The sequence below is a fragment of the Vulpes lagopus genome, chromosome 6, assembly GCF_018345385.1.
Source record: "Vulpes lagopus strain Blue_001 chromosome 6, ASM1834538v1, whole genome shotgun sequence".
Lineage (NCBI taxonomy): Eukaryota > Metazoa > Chordata > Mammalia > Carnivora > Canidae > Vulpes > Vulpes lagopus.
The window spans coordinates 34,591,658-34,615,084 of NC_054829.1; the positions used below are offsets into that span (position 1 = coordinate 34,591,658).

The 23,427-nt window shown below is 40.4% G+C and overlaps 1 protein-coding gene across 3 annotated transcripts in view; it reads right to left on the reverse strand.

Moving 5' to 3' along the window:
• The window catches only part of MTHFD1 (methylenetetrahydrofolate dehydrogenase, cyclohydrolase and formyltetrahydrofolate synthetase 1), a 58,077-nt gene that overhangs the window by 28,168 nt on the left and 6,482 nt on the right, over positions 1 to 23,427 (reverse strand). For 2 of the 3 annotated variants that reach the window (XM_041758649.1, XM_041758647.1), the window contains exons 2-8: positions 15,677 to 15,761; positions 8,532 to 8,591; positions 8,048 to 8,101; positions 7,044 to 7,180; positions 6,806 to 6,906; positions 4,660 to 4,796; positions 3,605 to 3,716 (exon numbers count right to left, since the gene is read on the reverse strand). In XM_041758649.1, coding sequence (XP_041614583.1) covers positions 3,605 to 3,716; positions 4,660 to 4,796; positions 6,806 to 6,906; positions 7,044 to 7,180; positions 8,048 to 8,101; positions 8,532 to 8,591; positions 15,677 to 15,761 — 686 coding nt within the window. The remainder of the gene's footprint in view (positions 1 to 3,604; positions 3,717 to 4,659; positions 4,797 to 6,805; positions 6,907 to 7,043; positions 7,181 to 8,047; positions 8,102 to 8,531; positions 8,592 to 15,676; positions 15,762 to 23,427) is intronic. The other variant, XM_041758648.1, reaches the window with a different exon arrangement.

Below are 23,427 nucleotides of genomic sequence, written 5' to 3' on the forward strand. Positions count from 1 at the left end.
TTAAATGTATGCAAAAGGCAAAGAATATAATTACACTTCCCTTAAAAGGATACAAGAACAACTACAAATCTTACCAGCGAAGAATAGCTATTCAAGAGAACAAAACCCAGTGATGCATCACTGCTCACTCACACAAAGTACATCCTACACTTGGCTTCAGTGCACTTCCGGGAGGGGCTGGGGGACAGAGCCAGACCTTGCAGCTCTAAGGTTCCCAAGGCAGGATTGTAGCCATTCCACCACTTCCCTCTAATCAGATCACAACCAAGAGAGCAAACTTTAGGGCGTAGCCAGAATCAGACTTGAGAGCCCTAAGTTCTAGGATCAGCTCTTCTACTTACTGCCAATCCTTAGCCTCTGTGGGCTCCTTACTGATCAGAAGTCCAAAGAGGACAAGAAGGATTAACACTACCTATTTCACAAGCTTGCTGAGAATCAAGTGAGAAATCGTGCACATCTATGAAATTGAAAAATCATTCTCCAAACAAAAGTTCCTCATCCCATCCTAGATACCGAAGAGATTTTCTATATGTACTATAAGGAGCTGATGAATACAACTCCCTGGGATACTGTCAGGTTTCTAGATTATAAAGCAGCAAGCTATAACAGAACATTTACTCTCAGAACACCAAGTAGCCATGGTTAAGGGTTTGCACTTTGTACAGGTCTCAACAGTCTAATGCTGACATTAGCTTAAAATACCCTGTACACCTCCTTCTAGTTATTCATGGTGGTGATTTTAGTTTCTCCACAAACAGGGAGACATAGCAGTTACTGCACAACTAACTGCCATACAACATGAGCTCAGTTTTGCTCCTTAAGCAAACACTTATCCATGGTTGACTTGAGTGCCCCCTGGTACAGGTCCAGTGTTTCATGGAACATACGATGTGGTCAATAGAAAAAGCAACCACTCAATCGAAGTGTATGGGTTAGATACACTTCAATAGATAACCAATAAACATTTTGGTTATCTATCCCAGCCCTAGAATTTCTCTTTCACTGGGAATTATAAGTATAAAATCCAATCACTGAGTTAAGGACCAGTGAGTGGACTGGAGGAACTAAAGACTATTCTTTGCAAGTGTTCATTTTCAAGGCATCATGTTCCATAACTGGACCACATCTTGACTCATATTTTGATGATTTAAATCATCTGCATGGTCCACTCAGGGATACCATCCTAAGTCATTTGCCAAATTAAGAATGAATTAAGGTATGTACTTTTTTTTTTCCCCAAAGGAAAAAAAAAGGAATACTTTTAAGATTCAACTACAGAGCAGAAAGTACTAACTAGAGACACATGAACGTGTTCTTCCTATTTGGCTTACTAAAGATAATGTGAGAAGGAAATGATAAAATCCAGCCTTATCAAAACTTATTTCTTATTTATCTCAGATCAATAAAAATACAGCTGACCAGATATTGGTCTTATTCATATTTCATAAATGTGAACAGGATGATGAGTTTCCTGTTTAAGTGAACATTTTAAACTTATCCGTAGGGCAGCCCTGGTGGCTCAGCAGTTTAGCATCGCCTTCGGCCCAGGGGCTGATCTGGAGACCCAGGATCGGGTCCCATGTCGGACTCCCTGAATGGAGCCTGTTTCTCCCTCTGCCTGTGTCTCTGCCTCTCTCTCTGTGTGTGTCTCTCGTGAATAAATAAATAAAATCTTTAAAAATAAAAAAATAAAAAATAAACGTATCTGTAAGACTCAAAGATTCCCACCCAGGCTTCCATCTCTCTCTCTCTCTCTCAAAAAAAAAAAAAAAAAGTCAAAAGCAGAAATATGATACAGAAGATGCAAGGTTTTAAACAGAATGAGCCTGAATGTCATATCACAAGTACTCAAAGTGAGGAGTTGTAGGAGAGCAATTTCTTTATCACCCATTAGATAATTACACTACAAGAAAATGAGTGATCAATTATGAGCTACTGTCTTAAAAGCATGGTAGGGAGAGTGGGAGGGAGGTTAAAACTGGTGAAGGCTTGACAGTGACTAATGTCCCTGGCAGCTTAGTATCTATGTTCCTTATTTGAGATGGGAAGGGAGAAAAAACAATCTTCTTGCTCTAACTCCTTTCGCAATTCAACAGGTGTGAGTGCCAGCAGTTAGAAGGCAGAAAGCCTGACATTGCAATGCAGAAACCACCACCCCAAGGTGGCGGACAGTACAGAACACCGTATACAATAAAAGGGATACCCATGTCTCCAGGAGGGGAAAGTGGGAGAGGATTTTCAAAAAGATTTTCTCCCTTTAAAAAGAGAGATTATCCCATATTGAAGGGAAATCAGACAAGGTTTAGAAAGAAGAATGAGCATTCCAGGAAGAGAGAAGGTGGAGAAGTGGCTAAAACTGAAGATCAAAGTTGAGCTTTATCTGATCATGTAGCCCAAGGCCTGCAGCAGTGCTTAATGCACAGAAACGGTCGTCTGAATAAAGATTGTTCTTTTCTTGAATCTACAAGGCATGTATACAAGTATTCACTGTATCATGCTGTGAAATTTTATGCTAAACACTTTATGATGAAAGAACAACCTACTGCCCTGAGGATTCGGGTGTAGAAGCTGCCAAGGACAAATAAGGCATGAGCAGAGAAGGGCACAAGGTCTACTTTCCAACCGTTTAAGATGGGTATTCACAACATGGCATGAGAAAAAAGGCCACAGAGGCGGCTGAAACTAGTTTGGGGCTCAGCAGTTGGACAAGTAATGTGGGAGGAAGACGCTCCACACCAAGACCCACGAATGTGGCAAGAACATGCAGATGGATGTGAGTGGGAGTCAGCTGGTAGTTGGAGACTAGTAAGCAATTCGCAGCAGTGCATCCACCTGAGACGGTAGCACTCATAGGTGACACCGAAAACAGAAGAAAGGAAAAACTTTCTGAGACTTAAAAGCGGATCCAGGGGCACCTGGGTGGCTCAGTCGTAAGTGTCTGCCTTTGGCTCAGGTCATGATCCCAGGGTCCTGGGATTAAGCCCTGAATCAGGCTCCCTGCCGCACAGGGACCTGCTTTCTCCCTCTCCTCCCTGCTCATGCTCTCTCTCTATATATATATCTCTGTTGCTGTTTTTCTCTCAAATTAAAAAAAAAAAAAAAAAAATTAAAAAAAAAAATGGACCCGATACAGGAAATAATTGGGAGGCAATGACAAGGGGCTGCCTTTATCCTCACTGCCTAGAAGACGCTAGGTCAAATGTCTTCTTTGAAAAGCCTTCCTATAAGACTCTTGGCAAAGTGAGCCCCTCTCCTGGAATTACACAGTACTCTGTCAAGATCACACTGTATTTTAAATCCATCCATCCTTTGTTAAAAATAAAGGATGATCTATATGTGAAGGTAGAATGAGATCCCCCTCTCACCCTCTCCTTGGACAAAGTCATTCTAGGAAATGCACAGCACAGTGGCTAAAATCACAGGCCCTGCTCTCCTGCTGGCCATGATGCCACCTACTAACTACATGCACCATAGGCAGGACACTTGCTCTGAATCTTAGCTCTTCAAGCCTGAAATGGGACAAGGAGTTCTCATGTCATTGAATGACACCTTTCTCTGCCCACCCCACTATCAGAAACTACCTTCATTCTCCAGCAGCACTCACCTGGAATATAATTGATCCCACAGTCGATGACTATTGCCCCAGGTTTGATCCACTCCCCTTTTACCATTTCTGGCTGACCAGTTGCAACCACCAGGATGTCACCTTTATTTACCTAGGGAAAGAAAGAGGGTTTTGACCTCAGAAATTACACAGGAAACATTAAAAACACACACATATATATGTTTTTACACTATTATAAATATTACTTTTATTATATTATATATTATATATACATATATATGTATGTATAGAAGTGGAACAGACTAAGCTTTGTATGAAACTGTTTATTGACATCAACTATTTCATGCAGGCCACACACCAACTCTGACAGCTCTTTGTATGCTGTGCTCGTTCCTACACATGCCAAAATGCTCCCTTTTACTAGACATCTTCCTAAACGGGGAACGTGATGATAACATGCTGAGCAGGGAGAAGCATGGGCTTGGAGCTTCAGGCCTGGCTCTAAATTACGTGATGTTGGGAGATTATTCCTTCTCCGATGGGAGTATGGGGAGCAGCACCTTTTACAGAGCACTGCTTGAGGAGGATTAAGAGAGACGGTGTACTAAGACGGTGTACTACCAATAGGGATAGGTACATGTGAGACTTCTTGGGCTCAGGAATCTAATACAGGGTCAAGAAAAAGATGCGACAGATGTCATGGGACCATGGTCCACATGCCCCTCAGGAGCACCTCTATATCTGAGGCCACCACTGAGTTACACAATCTGGCTGCTGGGGTCCATCCTCATTTCTATGTTGCTAATCCCTATCCACCATGAGGCAGACCAGTACAGAAAGAATACGATCAGAACAAAAGCTACATAACTTGCGTAAGTTTTTAATTGGAATTTGTGTCTTTATCATGTAAAATGAGACAAGAATGAAGAGAATTGCAATAAGGGTTCAATGAAATATTGAATGAGGTAAAGTACATGGCGGTTTCTGGCACTTAAATGTTAGGTGTTCCCACTATGTGAGAACACACACACACACACACACACACACACACACACACACACACAAACTCTTCCACTGCACTCTGGATCCCTTACCTCCTCACTTAGATTGGCAGTCTTGGAGTGGCAGGTGGTCACTGTGGCATGGTTCCACAGAAGCAGGTCATGCATCGGGGCACCAACTATCTTACTGCGCCCAACCACTACAGCGTGCCTTCCAGCGATCTGTACCCCTGAAAGAATAGCTGGCATGAGTGAGAGTATTAGGAGGAGCTGCCCTCTTCACATGCCACCGAAATGGGAAAATTCAGAACAAGTGCACAAAAACAGGTTCCTAGCATGGAAATCTTCCTGAAAACATCCCTTCCTTGGCAATAATATTCTCAACTCTAGGATTTCAGCTGCAAGTTGAGCTGAAATCCTAGAGTTGTACTGTGGGAACTTGCAATGGGTTGTACTGTGTACTGTGTCCTTCTTGCAATGGGTTTTTGGGAGCAGCCAAAGCCAAGATCCATTCATTGAGTCATAGGAGAGTGGGAAGAAAACCTACACTCAAAGAAAAAAGAAGTCCTGACATACAGCTAAACAGCCATATGGAAGAAGACAGTAGATATGCTTACATGGGAAAAATAGTTATAACAAATAGGGTACATGTGATGGGCTGGAGGGAAGCAAAGGGAATTAGATGATTATCAGTAAGCCTTTCTAACTCTGGTAAGTTTATTTATGTAGTTCCTCATCCACATTTCTCTTTTGGCATAGGGCCTGAGCCATAGGGTTGTTTGTAGGGAAGTGATAAAGAACTCTAAATGTAGCAGAAAACTTTCTTTTTGTTTACTCAGCATCCATTCTTCTGGCACTATCCCAATGTCCTTTTCAGGACAGACAGACTCTATTCAATAGAGACGGTTTGGGTGCTCACCCACATTTCTGCCCCTGACCAATGAGATCTGTCAGGCACAAGGCTGGAGCTGCTCTGGGCCACCACGTAGAGCCCAGGAAGAAGCTACCACACAGAAGAGAGCAGGGATAAGATCCTGAAGACTCCACCTGAGCCAATCTACCCAGCCCAGCTGAAGTGAACTCTTGCTTAAGGCGGGTTGTGTTCATTTTTATTTTTTAAAAGATTTATATATTCATGTTAGGGAGAGAGTGAAAGAGAGTACACGAGCAGGGGGAGAGGCAGAAGGAGAACATCCCAAGCAGACTCTACGCTGAGCATGGGGCCTGACAGGGGGTTTTGATCCCATGGCCCTGAGATCATGACTCAAGCCAAAACCAAGAGTTGGCTGCTCAACTGACTGAGCTACCCAGATGCCCCAAGGAAGGTTGTGTTTAAATTGTGCTTCTTGTATAACATTAATTTTTCTCAAAAAAGCTAAGCTTCTATATAATGTTAACAAGATGAACAACTAGAAGTAAAACCCTCAAAGTGTGAAGTGCTTAAAAGGTACTTTATACTTTTTAGGATTCAGCAAAGGACTTAAAGCTGCATTAGGACAAATAGTTTCACTATTAATAAACAGCTGCTGTGGCTCATGGGATTTGTTTCTAACAAGTTGTAATACAGTTTGCTAAATATGCTGTGGAGTATAAATTTAGTTGTAGAACTGAACAGTAATAGCTGTCCCAAGGCTTACAGCTTGACCTTTTCTTCCAACCACAGAAAACTTCCATTTACGTTGGCCAACACTTCCACTTAAAACTTCTGATCCACTTCCTTTAAATAGGACATATTTCCTTGTAAAAAATAACCTCTGCAAAGTGTTCATGATGAAGTTAAAATACCAAGATGTTGACTAGGTAATGGGGTAGGATGGCCAACTGTTCAAGAGATCTGTTTCCAGCCATCTGTCGAGTCTTCAAACTATTATGGAGACTTGACATTTTGGGGGTTGGGACTTCTCCCTTTGTCTGAATTCTTATTATTCTATAAGTTATTTTTCTCATAAAAAATAAATTTCTTTGAACTCAAATAACCCTGAGTTCAAATCCTGACTCTGCTACCTCTTGGACAAGTTATGCACCATTCTGAGATTGTTTTCTCAAGCTGTTGAGGAATAATAGTACTGAGTTCATAAAGATGTTGAAAAAATTAAGAAGTCAGGTAAACCCACAGCTGATAGGTCCTTGTGCCAATAAAGTCCATTTATTTAGGGCTAATAGGGTACCCTTCTCCTTGCCTCTGTGGGTTGAGACTAGGCCCAAGAAATGGTGCTTTGTTTCATTCCTTTATTTTTACCTGTCTCTTTGATTAGTTCCAAGCATCCTTTAGGTGTACAAGGGATGAAACAGTCTTTCAGATCACCTCTAGCAAGTTTTCCAGCACTGATGCTAGTCAACCTAAAATAATGACAGCAATGAAGGGGGAAATGAAAGTAATTAGATGCCTTTACTCTTTAGGAGCACATACGGTTTGTTCCACAAACAAATATAATGGGAATTGTGCAATGTGACATAGAGAGTCAAGGTCCACTCACCCATCCACATCCTTTTCGGGTACAATAGCATTGACCACTGCTTCAGTGTTAATGGGGTTCTCTGAATCTAAAGGCAGCTGCACTATGAAACCATGGACAGTGAGGTCTTCATTCAATGATGTAACATACTTTAACACCTACAAGTAATACCGCACACAATTTATATAATACACAGAAACCAAAAAGGCAGAGAAACACTTTTCAGTTGCTCCATTTCCCCCCAGGAATTTAATTGCAGTCCTCCTAGAATGTACCTCCTCTTGAACCCAAGAGCAACTCTAACACCAAATGTAATATTCAGTGCCTGTGAAGAAATTCATCAAAAAGCTAAGAACTTCAAGGGTAATTCCTATATTACTTATCCAAATCAAGATTTCTGTGATGACAGAAATGTTCTATAATGTCACACTTTCCCGTATAGTAGTGGCTACTGAATACTTGAAATGTGGCTAGTGCAACCAAGGAACTAAATTTTATATTTCATTTCATTTTAATTAAATGGCCACATGGGGCTAGTAGCTACCCCCCATTGGACAGTGTAGACACAGAACATTACCTACAACCTCAGAAAGTTCTTTTCCTCTCCCACTCCTTCACAGTTACTCCCTCTTCCTTCAGGTGGCTACAGTTCCCGAATTTAACCACTGATCATTTGTTTGGCCTACTCTTGAACATCATATAAATGGAATACATATTTGGTTTTTAAAAAGGCAAATAGCTACAGGCCCAGGATCAGTTTTTAATGAACACTGCAGAGGATTTGAAGCACGTGAGGCAGCAATCACACACTGAGTATGAAATGCCCATACCACTGGACAGCACCATTTACTCTGTGGGTGTTTTCAAAGATTTTTATGGAGGCAGAGTTTGTGAAGAAAGAATTTCCTAGAGGTCTTTCACATGGTGAATGTACCAATCCCTAAAATTCCACTAAACCAAAAGCCAGAGAAGAAAGCACATTAGCCGTCCTCTTAACAATCAGTTCATCAGATTCTGCGGCTCACCTCAGATTCTGTGGCTGTTCTTGGTAACTTAATGTGCGTGGCTCTGATCCCAATCTGCAAAAATGAACATTTGAAATAGGTAAAAGGCAAGAGAACATGAGACATGGGCCTGTTTCTTTTAACCAATATGACTTAATCAAATGAAGTGGCCTTAGTCACCATTTCATCCTCATTATGTTCTGAAAAATGAGTCTCTCATTTTGACCCATATGTCCTTTACTCATTCACTGTCACCACTGCACTTAAGCAATTTCACATCCATTGCTACTGCTCTTTGGGAAGTCAGCAGATCATTCATTAATTAGAAAACATTCAAGTGCAAACCAGAGACTACAGCTTAAGTCCTGCATTTCCGACTTGCAAAACTGATAAATTCAAGCCTGTTGTGGGCAATGTAAGTTTTTACAAAGGGCAAGGGGTAACCGACAAGACCTGGGGTGGAGGTGGGGGTGGGGGATGATGGCATGGCTGTTTCAGGAGTTACCTCTTCAGCAGCCTTCAGCTTCACATTTATATAAAGATTAGAATCATCTCTGTCGCCAACCTAGAATAATAAATACATGCAAATCAGACGATCAAGAAAGGCAAAGTGTACAGAAAAGCTTCTAAAATTTTAGTTTTGATCAAAGGAATGTTTAATCATGAGACTCCTGTTGCAGAGAACTTTAGAGGAGAATAGGACAATGTTGGGGCAGAATGGAGAGATGAACACAGGGGTATTACCAATCCCTCCCCAAATAAGGCCGACCTGATTCCCACTAAAAAAGTCACAAGAAAAAAAAAAAAAGTAGGGGAAATCTGCATCTGCCTTGGAAACTAAGCAAAGGGGCCACAGGCCTGCATAATACATGTGGAATTTGCCTTTGAGCTGACATACCAGAACAGAGCATGGAGGGCTGAGTTGTCATCAAGCAAGAAAAACACCATAGCTGTGGGAGACAGGAACACCCAAAAGGGTATCTTCTGCACCCTCTCTCCAACCCATAGTGGCAGTGGAAAGTTCTCTAGCCCAACTCCACAGAGAAGAGAAACCAGCTGGGGTGGAACTAAGTCTAGCTTAAACAGAGACACCTATGCAAGGCAAAAGGCAAGGCAAGGGGCAGTCTGCAGCCCTCCAGGCAGAGGAAAGCATGGTGCAGAAGCAAATCCTCTGAACTACCACGCTAGGTCTTGCTATGTTCCCTCCGTTACTTTAATCATGAACATATAGATATAATTTTTCACCATAGCCACCTATCTGTAAAATATTATTCTACAAACTTATTTTTCCACATTCCAGGGATCGACATTAAGTTCAGTTTCTCCTAAGACTGCAGAGGGGAAAGACAATAGGCCACTAATACCACAGACAACAGGTGCATGGCTCCTTTTAACAGGACAACCACAGAGAAAGAAGTTGGCCTCAGGAGCAGAGTTGGTCATGCTGATGCTGTCACTGGAAGCTGTCCTCAGGGTCACAGAACCTGGCCTTAGTCTTAGTTTAACTGTCCTTCATACAGATAGTTCTCAGTTTTGCTTGGGTTCATCTGAATTTCAGGAGTCAGATGAATCCTTTGAGAGCAATTTTCTTTTCTTTTTAAAGATTTTATTTATGAGAGACACAGAGACACAGGCAGAGGGAGAAGCAGGCTCCATGCAGGGAGCCTGACGTGAGACTCCCAGGTCTCCAGGATTAGGCCCTGGGCCCAAGGCAGCGCTAAACCGCTGAGTCACTGGGCTGTGATGGAATTTGCTTTTCTATGGGTTACCTGCACCTCAGTGCCTTCGCTGCTTCCTGTGGGGGAATAGCTAGAGTTTCAGAGCCTCTCTTGTTTCTTCCTAGGTCATTTCTTATATGTGCTCCTTGCTGTTACCACCCAGCCCTCAGGTTATCACATTTAACATATTCTGGGATTCTTAGATCTAAGTAGGAAAGGAGGTGGTTCCAAATACAACAGTATTGTTCTTCACATATTCATTACTATTTCTAACTATGATGTTTTTAAAATTTAATGCGGATATTAAATGGCTTGACTGCTCACGGCCAGTCCTTTTTAAGCCACAGCTTCTCTGTTCTATAGTTTATCTTCATACATTCCCCTAGGTAGTTGAAATGTAACTTGAAGTCACTTTCCCGGAAAAAGTATGCGGGCATTTTTCTGAGTCTATGTGCATCTGAAAATATTTTTCTGCTTTTTTTGCACTTGACAGGATTCACTTGGCTGAACTTGGAGTCATGACATTTTCCTTCAGAGATGCTACTTACCTTCAGCATCTAGTGTTACAGAAGAGAAGTTTTAAGTCTTTTGTTGTGGTTCTTTTACAGGCAACTGTTTTCTATCTGCATTTTTCTGAAAGAATTTTTCTAAAACTCCAAAACCAGGGGCACCTGGCTGGCTCGGTTGATGGAGTATGCAACTTGTGATCTTGGGGTTGTAAGTTTGAGCCCCACATTGGGTGTAGAGATTACTTAAAAATAAAATCTTAAAAGAAAACCAAAAACCATAAACTCCAAAACTGCCACCAATTTTAAAAAGAAAGTGTAATAGTTATAAGCATATATCAAAGTTTTATTATAATCCTAATGCAAAGGAAAAGACCTCTTAAAAACCAATCCAAAGACTCTCAGTATATACATTTTATTTTTTCTTATTTCTTTTATTTTTTAAATTTATTTACTTGAGAGAGACAGAGAGACCACAGAGACAGAGGGAGAAGTAGGCTCCCCATTGAGTGGAGAGAACCTGATGTGGATGTGGGGCTCAATCCCAGGACCCTGAGATCATGACCTGAGCCAAAGGCAGATGGTTAACCGACTGAGCCACCCAGGCGCCCCAGTATGGACATTTTACAGAGGAAGATGATTATACAATCATTGATAGACTAGAGACTAGATGCAGAAAGAATGTTTAGCTGAGGAACAGTAGATTCTTGACTGACAGTGAAGTGAGTAGGTGGAAGGCTGGTTTCTGAGAACAAATCTTAATCCCATCAATTTATCAAGAAAAATCACTGAAACATTTTATCAGTAATGCTAATTTCTTCCTTGAAAAAGGTGAATTACATTATTCTAAAAACGTCCTATCCATGAACAAGTTAGGGACTTTTTTTTTTTTTTTTAAAGGTAGTGGGGGAGGGATAGAGAGAGGGAGAGAGAAAATCTCAAGCAGCTTCATGCTCAGGGTGATGCTGGGCTCCATCCCATAACCCTAAGGTCATGATCTGAACCAAAATCAAGAGTTAGACACTTGACTAAGCCACCCAGGCTCCTTTTTTTTTTTTTTTTTTTAATACAAGAGTCTGCAAACTATTTCTGTACAGGGTCAAACAGTATATATTTTAGCTTTCTGGGGCCACATACTCTGTGGCTTCATTCTTAACCCTTTCCAACCTAGGCAGCATTTGGGTATGGGCCACAGTTCGCTGATCCCTGGGTTTTTGTTGTTTCATTTTCAAGATTTCATTTATTTTATTTTAAGAAAGAGAGAGAGCATGATAGGGGAGAGGGGCATAGAGAGAGGCAGAGAATTTCCAGCTGACTCTGACAAGCACAGAGCCCAACATGGGGCTCAATCTCACAAGCCTGAGATCACAACCTGAGCCAAAACCAAGAGTTGGATCCCAACTGACTGAGCCACCCAGGTGCCCCACTGATCCCTGTTTTATACCATAAAATATCTTGAGTATTGGTTTACTCATCAATTTTTCTTTCTGCTTTAGTAACCTTCTATAGATATTCAGACCAGTTGAATTTATTGATTTCATAATTTTACCTTATGTATTTTGTGAGGACTGAGTGAATTACTATATGTCTAGCACTCTGAATAATTCCTGGTAAGAAGCAAGTGTTAGTTGTTTTATTTCTAATAATGAAAGTATTCTATGTGCTAAATGGATAGAAATAGAACCTCAATTTTAAGTCTTTTTTTTTTTTTTTTTTTTAATTTTAAGTCTTATAGTGAAAAGTCTTAATTTCCTTTAAGTATTTAGTTATTTGGGAAGTAACCAGTCCATCATTTAAAAAGGAATTCCAACTTTGAGGTGCATACCTGAATCAGATCATGGATATCCTTGAATGCAATTCTAAGTAATTAAGAAAACAAAAAGGGAAAGTAAATAGGTCTTAGAGATAGACAGACCTGGGTTCACATCCCAGACCCAGGTCCTTCCTGACTGGTTTTGGGCAAGCTACCCAAGATCTCTGAGCATTGGTTACTACAGCTATCAGGAGACAGCTTGTAGGACTAATACTCAACTCAGAACAACTAGAAATACATACAAATCATTTGGACTATAGCAGACACTCTGTAAAAGCAGTACTGTCATTCCTTCTATTAAGGACAGGGTGGGTGTGATTGGATGGATTATGACCAGTTCTGCAGTTGTAGCTAAAAAAACAGACAGGAAGTGTCCAGATTAGAAGCCTAAAACCTGTAAGTAGGTGACTGAGTAGTGGCCTCAGAGGGTGGGAGCAACAGAAACCGAAAGGAGGAAACAGATCCCAAGAGCTTATGAGAGGCACAATCAATAACATGATATTCACTAAGGGGATTTATGGGACTGAGGGAGAGAAATCCTAAAGAGAAGAGCTTGGGTTTCTGGTTGAGTGTGTGGGAAGCTGGTGTCAGTCACCAGGAGGGAAAAAAAAAACAAGAGGTCTGAGGCAGCAGGGATGTGATTACAACACAACGTTTAGGCCTTGCATCATGGAAAGATGTTGACTCTGCTGTAAAGTGCAAGATTAAAATATTCTACCAGTTTTACTGGCAAGGGCACAGGAGACAAGCTACAGAACAGTGTTTATACAATGAAAACACTTGCGATCAATAAATTTAAAATATGGGTTTAGAAGTCAATCTTAAAAACAGGAAAAAAAAATCACAATATTGCTAATATTAGAATTTTTTTGAATCCCTCCTGGAACCTTCTGAAAGGTTTACAGAAATAAAGTTCTTGCCTACCACATTTACTCTTTCTGCAACAAGTAATTCACAAGAATAAGTCAGGAAATAACTGGTCTCCCAAATGTACCAAGTGAACACCCACAATATATACCTCATTAATTTGCAAAAAAAGGGAAAAACCACCACAGCAGAGAACACACCAGGCAGAACCATAGGCCTTCTGTGCTTTTCCTCTCAGTGAAAGCCTCTTAGATAATGAACAGCAGTGGGGGAATGGGGCGGGGGGGGGGGGGGGGAATATTTAAGAACTATTCACTTTGAAATTCTTGATGAACACAGTATAGAAACTTAGCAAGGGATTAAGTGATAACACATGGAGACATACATATATAGAGAGAACTGTCAAATAAGGAAGCAGGCGTCTTGAAGGGCATTTCAAATGAAAGTTATCAGTCTACTGTCACCCAGATCAACCCTTCAAATATGCATCTATTTGTCCATACAACAGACATTTATTGAATGCCTCCTACCAATTTATTGACGGTGTCCTACTGGATGAATCAGGAGCTCAGGAACCCTGGAGAGGGGACTAAATCAGGAAAGATTCTCTCAGGCAGCTATACAACTAGGTGAGCTCACTTAAGGAAAGAACGGGTGGAAAAGAATCTTAATGGGCTGGGCCCTGGGGCATTTGAATGGTTTAGGTGTCAGGAAAATGAGGAACAGTTAAGCAGAGGAAGGGAAATGAGAGGTGTTCTAGAAACCAAGAATCTAGAATTCAGAAGAAATTCAGATTTAGAAGCTACTGACCTTGAACTGGTATTGAGAGCCAGGTTAAATTGCCAGATTTGGGGCAATGGTTCCCAAAGCAAGGTTCACACACTCTTGGGGGAACCTTAAGACCCTTTCAGAAGCTCTGTGAGCACCAGACTACCTTATCATGATACTCATGATGTCATCTGCCTTTTTCAACTGTAGGACTGACATCTGTATTGACACTGCACAGGTAATGTTGGGTAAGACTGCTGGTGACTTAGCATAAAACAAGGCAGTAGTACCAAACTATACGAGTCATGGCCACACATGCTCCATAAAAACAGATGCCAATTTCACTTAAATGCTCTTGATGAAGCAGTAAAAACGATTAATTTTATTAATCCTGAACCCTTGCATACATGTTTTTTAACATCCTGTGTTGAGAACTGGGAAGCATTCGTAAAGCACTTCCATCCCACATAGAGGTGGCTGTCATAAGGGAAAGCCCTTGTGCTTTTTGGCCTTGCAAGCAGAGCTGCCGCATTTTTAAATGGAACACTATCTTTACTTGAAAAAATAACTGACAAACAATGATTATTCACGCTTGAATATTTGGCAAATATTTTCTCAAAATTGAACAAAGTGAGCCTGCTACTTCAAGGAAAACAGCTAACAGTATTTGTTGCCAATGGTAAAATCTGAGCTTTCAAGTGAAAATCAGAATTTTTAAATCCACTCCAGTGAGCCTGACAAACTTCTCAATAATTAAAGACTTTGTCTCATGAATTTGTTGGCAATACTAACACTTGTGATTTTCTTTATATTGTATAATGAAATGCATTAACATTTGGAGATCTGCATAATTCAATGAACCATTATTTTCCAAATGAGAAATGAAGAACAAAACAAATCTTGCATGGGTAAATATCCATTCAAACTGCAACATATTACAATGCATTTTCATGTAACCAAGTATGAAAGTTCACTGATACAGTTTCAGATCTCACACTGCAACTAAGCTGTAAAACTTTATAGAGTCCTGTTGTAGTAACAAAGAAAAACATCCACAATTATCTGGGAAGAAGACTGAAAAAACTCTTCCCTTTTACAACTATACATTTATAGGAGACCAGATTTTCTTCATCTATTTCACTCAAGCCAGCATGTCGCAAAAGGCTGAAGGCAAGAGCAGACGGGAATCCAGCTGTCTCCTATTAAGCCAGATAGTAAATAGTTTTTGCAAAATATTAAAGCGTTATTGCAAAAATGTAAAATAATGTTTCTCCTTACTATATTTTGTTTCTTAAAAGTTATTTTTTCATAAGAATGATACTTGTGCTAACAGAATAAACTTACTATTGGCATTCTTTATTAAAAGCATACAATTTTTTTTAAAGCATACAATTTTAAAAATTATTTTAATTTCTTTTTTTTTCTTAAAGATTTTATTTATTTATTCATGAGAGACAGATAGAGAGAGAGAGAAAGAGAGAGAGGGGCAGAGACACAGGCAGAGGGAGACGCGGGCTCCATGCAGGGAGCCCGATGCGGGACTCGATCCCAGGTCTCCAGGGTCATGCTCTGGGCCGAAGGCAGGCGCTAAACCGCTGAGCCACCCGGAGATCCCCTTATTTTAATTTCTAATGCAGTAAATATCAATGGGTAAATCCATATAAACAAAAGCTATTTAAGGTCTTAAATTCTGACCAGTGTAAAGCAGTCCTAAGACCAAAGGTCAAAGAGACACTGGACTAGGGAAAAGGCGCCCCACAGAGAATAGCAGAGGGACAGGATACACAAACATTTACAAGTTGAGCTGAAGACAGGTGGCCTGCAGAAAGAACCTGAAAAGGTATGAGGAGGCTTCACAAAAAATAAAGCAAAACAAAACAAAAGAAAACAAGAAAGGGGAGATGAAGCGCTTACTGTTGTAAGTGCTACTGAGAGGTTTGGAAAGGAAGCTATTAGTGGAAATATGTGATCATAATACCTGTAAAATTGCCAGGCCTGGTATAAAACCAGGAACTTGTTCCTTCATCTGAGTGACTTGGTTCTTTAGTCTCTCCCTTATTTGCCTAGAGGAAAAAGAAAGGTTGGAATTAACATTGAAAGTTTCAAGCAGAAATAAGCCATGTGGATGATTACATGTATTTGCCTTTTAAATTCAAAACACCAGGATGCCTGGGTGGCTCATGGTTGAGTGGCTGCCTTTGGCTCAGGGCGTGATTCTGGGGTCCTGGGATCGAGTCCTGCATCGGGCTTCCCACAGGGAGCCTGCTTCTCCCTCTGCTTATGTCTCTGCCTCTCTCTTTCTCTCATGAATAAGGAAACAAAATCTTTAAAAATAAAAATTAAATAAATTCAAAATACCTTCACTGAATAGACATTAACTGGTATAATATGTACTACAAATTTCTCCCCCATTTCCCAAGACTCAAGTAGACATGGATCTTTTCTAACTCCTAATGACACTGTCATGCCATGAGGTATGGGGACAGTTTGTTTAAAACATTTTACTTGACAACATTCAAAATTATACAGTGAACAAATGAAAACCTGAACCAATGCTTCTGGAAAGCTACAAATCCTCATCTTTTTCAACATTTCCTCTCCAGATGCTATATGAAAAAATTCTGCAGGAAAGAACTAGAGCTCACACCTGTTCAACTTTCTCAGGTAAGATGATCACAGGATATCCACATAAGGCTGAATGATAATCAATGAATCCCACTCCAAAGTCAATATGAACTTATAAATTATATTCTAATTCACTAAAGAATTTTTCTTACAAAAGAATTTAACACAGGGTCAAAAGTATAACCTCCCATGAAACAACATCTTATTTTAAAAATTGATTCCATCAATTATCTTATACAATAATAAGTTCAAAAGAATGAATAGACTTGGATTTTCTTTCACTGAAATTTGACCTGAACAGAACCCATAGCTCTGTTTTGACACAAGAGAATAAGAAATACTGGAGCCGTCATGTTTTCACTGGCCTACCACTGAAATGCCCCAGCAGTTCTAACCTTGCCTGCTTTCCCTGCATGACTGGACGTAGTGCTGGGCTACTTAAATCTTTCCTGTCTCCTCCCTTCCCTCCAACCATTATATTAACACAAACTCCTAGACACAGGTTCCTGCTGGTTCTCTTTTAACTGTCCTGGCCTAAACAAAATTCAGTGGGGTGGGGGGAGGGGGGAGCATCTCTAGGCACAGTGTAAGACAATAATAAGAACCAACAGCAATAATAGCTTGATACAGGTATTCCCTGCTTTCCCAAAGTTCAGGTTTCTCCACTTTGCTTTTCAGAAAGATCTATATTAGTACCTGTTTCCACTAACCCAAAAGAATCCAGAGGATTTTCACTTTTATGGAAAAAAGCAAAAAACAAAAATAGCATTCAGTGTTTGTTTTGCAGCAAGCTCTTACAGAGACACTACCCACCTCCTTCCCAGGGAGCTCAGCATCTCAGTATCAACCCACTACAGCTCTGAACTATGTCTGTGAGCATCTGTGCTTTATCTCGATTTATTCTGTGCATCTATTAGCGAAATGTGTCCTAAAGTATCAGAAGTCTAAGCGAGGTTATTTTTTGGGTCTGGAAATGCTCAAAAAATTTTCCATATGAATTAACGGTAACTGCTTCTTTACTTTGTGCCACTTTGGCTTGTGAGCAGTTTCATAAGAACACTGTACTTTCAAATAGTGAGAGAAACCTTTATGAGATTCTCAATCATGTGAGGTAACCAAGGGAGGAGAGGCTTTCCTCTTCCCAAAGATGTAGAAACAGGCTCTGAGCAGTTCTGTGGCTTTCTGACAGCCAATTAGCTGAAAAAACAGCAAGTGCAAAGGCCTTAAGTGGGTAAAAGAGGTCCAAGAGAAGCAGTAACCAGATTAGGTACACTAAGATAGCCTGTCTTTTATTGTGTATGTGATGGGAAGCCAAGAAAATACTTGAAACAGGACTGACAGGATAGGACTTAACATTTCTAAAGGATTATTCCTGGTTGCTGACATGACAGGACTTAACACTTCTAAAGGATTACTTCTGGTTGCTGAATTGGGAACAGACTATGGGGGAAAGGTGAGAATCACAGACACAAGCAAGAAGCTATTCAAATTGCAAAAATCCAGGCCAGAGGTGATGGTGGCTTGGACTTGAATCTGTGGTATGCTGGCAAGAAGTGATTGGATTCTAGATGTATTATAATGAAGCACAGAGAAAATCCAGGGCTACAGATGACTCTGAGGTTTGGGGGGTTGTAAAATAGAGTTGGAAAGACTAACAACCACAAATATTTTAAGGCATAGAGCAGATTTCATACTGATACTGTGAATTTATTTACCAAATCTTATAAGGGTTCTAGAATAATGACCACATGAGATCCAAAGAAGGGAGTCTAGGTAAAATAATAAGTTTACGGGATCCCTGGGTGGCGCAGCGGTTTAGCGCCTGCCTTTGGCCCAGGGCGCGATCCTGGAGACCCGGGATCGAATCCCACGTCAGGCTCCCAGTGCATGGAGCCTGCTTCTCCCTCTGACTATGTCTCTGCCTCTCTCTCTCTCTCTCTCTCTCTCACTGTGTGCCTATCATAAATAAATTTAAAAAATTAAAAAAAATTTTTTTTAAAAATAATAAGTTTACCTAGTAGCAAGCTATGAGAACCCAGTACTACAAGGCAGTATAGGTGGAAAGCATTTCAGGTCAATAGGTTAAGAGTAAAGAACAAAATGTTCCATGTTTTCTTTTCTTTTCTTTTCTTTTTTTCTTTCTTTCATTTTTTAAAAGATTTATTATTCATTTGAGAGATAGTGTGTGTCTATGAGCAGGGGAGGGGAGGAGGGAGAGGGAGAATTTCCAGCAGACTCCATGCATGGGGCTAGATCCCAAGGCCCTGAGATCATGACCTGTGCCGAAACCAAGAGTAAAACACTTAATCGACTGAGCCACCCAGGTGCCCCAAAATGTTCACGTTTCTATGCTATAATTTAAGTGGATCTAAGTATGCAAATTTATTTTCTAAAAAAAGATCATAGATTGAGATCAGTTACACTGACTCCCTTAAACTTTTTCTAAGAAACAGGATTGTTTTTGAAGTTGCATTAATAGGGATATTCTTCCAATCAGAAAGATTTGTTTTAAAAGCTAACATTTAGGCCTCTTTATGAGACATGGTCAGAATAGCAATGAGACATTTAAAAATGCACATAAACCACAATCAGCAAGAATTAGCTCAGAACACTAAAGTAATAGGCAGAAAGTTTCTGCTCTGGCAACTAACTAGTTTCTGCTCTTGGCTAACTAACTGAAGAACTCTGAAATGAAAAGTTAAAATAACAAAAGCCAAGTGTTAAGCATGCCTGAAGCTAAGAGACTATAAAAGACATACATAGAGACAAAAATTAACACTTCCTCCCTCATCTACCTTTATTTTAGGGTTAGAGAGCTATGATGAGTTAAATGGTAGGAAACTTTAGTTTTTATAGTTCCTTATTTCAAGAAAGTTAAAATGCTAGAATAATTTCTGAAACACTGAAACCTACAAAATCAATAGAAACTTCCTTGAGTTACAGATGCCTTGATTTCTAGCCATGGCCCATGAGTCACACTATCTTGGTAAAGATTCTGGGGCAAAGTGAGGCAGAAATAGGCACTTGGAGAGATGCCCTAGATCCCTGAATAGTAGATCTTCGTAAGCCAGAGTCTCACCATCCTGCATCAACATTTTCTCAAACCTAAGAGAAGATATATCTCAATGTCAATGTAGGAGAAATCAGTACTAGAGTACCAGTGAATGTGGTAATGCAAGTAGCAGTAAACCATTAAAGGTCTCTGGTCCTGTTGGGACTGATACTAGTAAAATAATCATAGCCAACTAGATAAACAGACACAGATGCAGTTTTAACTAAGTTGCTACTGGCACCTAGTGGATAGAGGCCAGGGACGCAACCAAATAACCTACAATACACAGGACAGCAATTATCTAGCCCAAATATGAACAGAATGCAAGGTTAAAAAGCACTGCTATTGGCGCCTGGGTAGCCCGGTGGTTGAGCGCCTGCCTCTGGCTCAGGTCGTTATCCCCGGGATCCTGGGATTCGAGTCCCTGCTTCTCCCTCTACCTATGTCTCTGCCTCTTTCTGTGTCTCTCACGAATAAAGTCATAAAAAAGAAAAAAAAGGAGAAGCACTGCTATTGGCCAATAAAATGCAATGCTTGGGTTTATCTTTTTTTTCCCCCTAAGGAAGAAAATCAAGGTAGAAATCATTTATATTTCAACTTGTCAAAATGTGTTTGAATCTCTACAGACAAGAGTCATGTGCATTATTATTGGTTTTCTCCAAGTCAACTTTTGCCTCATACAGTTGTAAAAGAGCCTAATCAATAAAAGTCAAAGGTGCACATCCCCATAGAATTGTATTAACTCCAGAGTCCTGATAAACCAAAATAGTCACTCAGATCTCTTTTGCCCAAAATCTTGTAAAATTATTCCTGAAAAAGTCCACTACAAATTACAACTCATTCTTTAACATGATGGCTCATTTTCAAATTTTGGACATTTTACAACTGAGAAAAAAAGCACTGCTAAAATTTAACCTAACAGGAACAATTCAACAGAAGCTATAGGCAGAAAAAGGAGGCAGTAAAGGGTATTTAACCACCTAAATTAACAAAACCCTGTCTCAGTTAACAAAACCCTGAATTGGAGCACAAGCTTAGAGTAATTCTCAAATGATTCTCAAAGGTACACAGAATATGCCGTTAGGAACTGATCAGAGAAAAAGGCAGGGCATTCATTTTCAGTATGTAGGGCTTTTTTAAAGGACACAAATTTGTTTCTCCTTGCAAAGAGTATATTATTGTTGGAAGATTTTAACAGTGTGTGTATAACATAAATGTTTTATTTGCTTTATTTTCATGTTGTTCTTTGTTTCATTTGTCCATAACAACTTTTATACTGCTTAAAAATACTTCAAATTAAAAAAAAAAAAAGGCCATGTGGTTCCTTGTAAAAACACTTGTGATTGTGAGGCCACCTAGCGTTCCAAGAAATACATATATTTCAAATTCCTAGTTAAGTCAAATTAAAAGACTAAATTGCCTACTTTCTTTTTTTTTTTTAAGATTTATTTATTTATTTATTCATGATAGACATAGAGAGAAAGAGAGAGGCAGAGACACAGGAGGAGGGAGTAGCAGGCTCCATGCCGGGAACCGACATGGGACTCGATCCCAGGACCCCAGGATCACGCCCTGGGCCAAAGGCAGGCACTAAACTGCTGAGCCACCCAGGGATCCCTAATTGCCTTCTTTCAAAAACTGATTGTCTTCAGGTATACATGACATAATAGTAACAACTACATTATATCAGTATACAGAACAGTCAACTAATATCAGTACTTTGCTTCATTATGGCGAAGAATATGTAAAATAAGAATTATTATAATTAATCCAAATACACACTAAATTTAACAGGTACCTCAAATATATATTTGAAAGCTCAATATGAATCTCTTTTATGCTCCAATAAAAAGTTCTTAATGTAAAATTCTTCATCCAATGCTCTCAAACTCTCTCAAAGAACTAAGGGAAGGTAAATTGCCTGATATTCATGACATGAAAATGGCTAAATGGTAGAAGATTCTAATGAATCTTCTAATTCCCAGTGAGTGTACAGGTCATCCATAGACATAATGATAAAACAACCACTTACCTTAAGTTTCTAGATCAGGGTTTTCCAATCTCAGCACTATAAACATTTGGGCCAGATATTCTTTGTTGTGCAGGGGCTCTTCTGTGCATTGGAGGATGCTTAGTAGAAGCATCTTCCTGATGCCACAAGCACACAGCCACTCCCCATATGACAACCAAAAATATTTCCAGACACATCCAAATGTGCCCTGGCCCAATGTGCCCTGGTGTGGAGAAAAGGGATAAACTGGCCCCATTTGAGAACCACTGATCTAAAAGGAACAAATGGAGCTGGGAAACTGGGTTGAACTGGTCAAGGAAGTCTTCATAAAAGGAAGGAATTTAAAAGTGGATAAAAAGTGCATTAGAGAAAGGTCACAAAGTGAAAAGGACTGTCAGAGTCCAGATGAACAAATTCAGGTGCGGTAGGATTACTCAACAATGCGGTCCCACCTCCCTCCCCCCTCACATGGGTGAAGGGGCAGCCTCTACTTTGATCCAAGAAATTGGTGACATGAAGAATAGAGAGCATAGCATTGCTAAACTTTCCATTTCCGTTCAAAAAGTCAGCCATCCAGATTTGGGGGTATAATTACGCAAATAAATGTGTTGGGAATTAATCCAATTTTTTAAAATAACTCTGTAAGCCCAACAAAACATAAAACTATATTTGGCCTCGAGGCCACCATTTTGTAAGCATTAGTTGGTAGCAAGAGTCATAGGACACTATGGGATGGCCCCAAGTCTGAGGACCTATGAGAGCCTTACACCCAGAATTAGTCTATTAACCACAGATCCGGCCATCAGAGATAATTAAGGCCCCATGTCCCAAGGAGACCTCTGGATCATCATCCAAGGGGAATGTGGAAAGAAGGTGGAAGACGGGGGTACTCCAGTAGGAGGGAAAGAGCCGGCTAAGAGCTCTTATCTGAGAAAAGCCTCTCAATGACCTGAGCCTTCTGCTTTTAGAGAAGGCTAAAGGAAAATCTTGGGTAAAAAGGGCTTACTTAGGTCTAAAAGGTTGCTTACTAAATAAACAGGGACTAGTACTTGGGTGCCAAAATGAAAGACCGTTCGTTTATCATGTTCAGTCAGTGAAGATAAATTTCTTACAGGCTCTGGCAAAACCTTTTACAGAAATACTCTGTATTTCCTCGTCCTCCTCAAGCACCAGCAACTCAAAGCTGCACCTCTCCTGCCCAGGCTCCAGGGAAAGAACTTTTTGTTAAGGGAGAAAAGAAAAGCTTAGCTAACAAAGCAAGAAGGTTTAACTTGTCTTCAACCTTGAAAACAACTTTCTGAAGAGAAGCAGTTTGTAAGTCTTCCAAACAGACGAATTAGAATTAGTCCATTTATCTCCTAACAGGAAGAGCCAAATCCAGTAGATACAAGCTTGCAATTCCTTTTATTTATTTTTAAAAATATTTTATTATTTATTTATTCACACAGACACAGAGAGAGGCAGAGACATAGGCAGAAGGAGAAGCAGGCTCCCTGCATGAGGTGAGATGAGGAAACGGGTACCAATGCAGGACTTGATCCCAGGACCCCAGGATCACGCCCTGAGCCAAAGGTAGATGCTCAACCACTGAGCCACCCAGGTGCCCCTTGCAATTCTTTTAGCAAGCACATGACAAGCCCTTGGTAGGGAAAGAGTATACGCTGTGGAGTCCCTTGCATCAGCCTTGTAACTCTTGGTCAACCAGGAGATGCTTTATGAGAAAGTGTCAAGGGGAGCAAATTGCATGGTGCAGGGGTACATGGGGGCTTTCTGTACTAGGGATAAGATGTCAGAGAATATAGTCGTAGCTATAGTAGCACACAGGCTTGTCCAAGAGCCTTGGATTACACACCCTTTTAATCCTTTCCACAACCTCAGGATATAAAGCATGGCTATCGTCACCCCCACAGTATAGAAGAGGAAAGTGAGGCTGGCTAAATGCCCTGGTCACACAAGGCCTGCATTTCTACCCTGCCCAGCCCCTACCAGGGTCAATGGAAGGAGAGGACCCTTTTCTCTCTGCTCCAGGGACCCTCCTCCA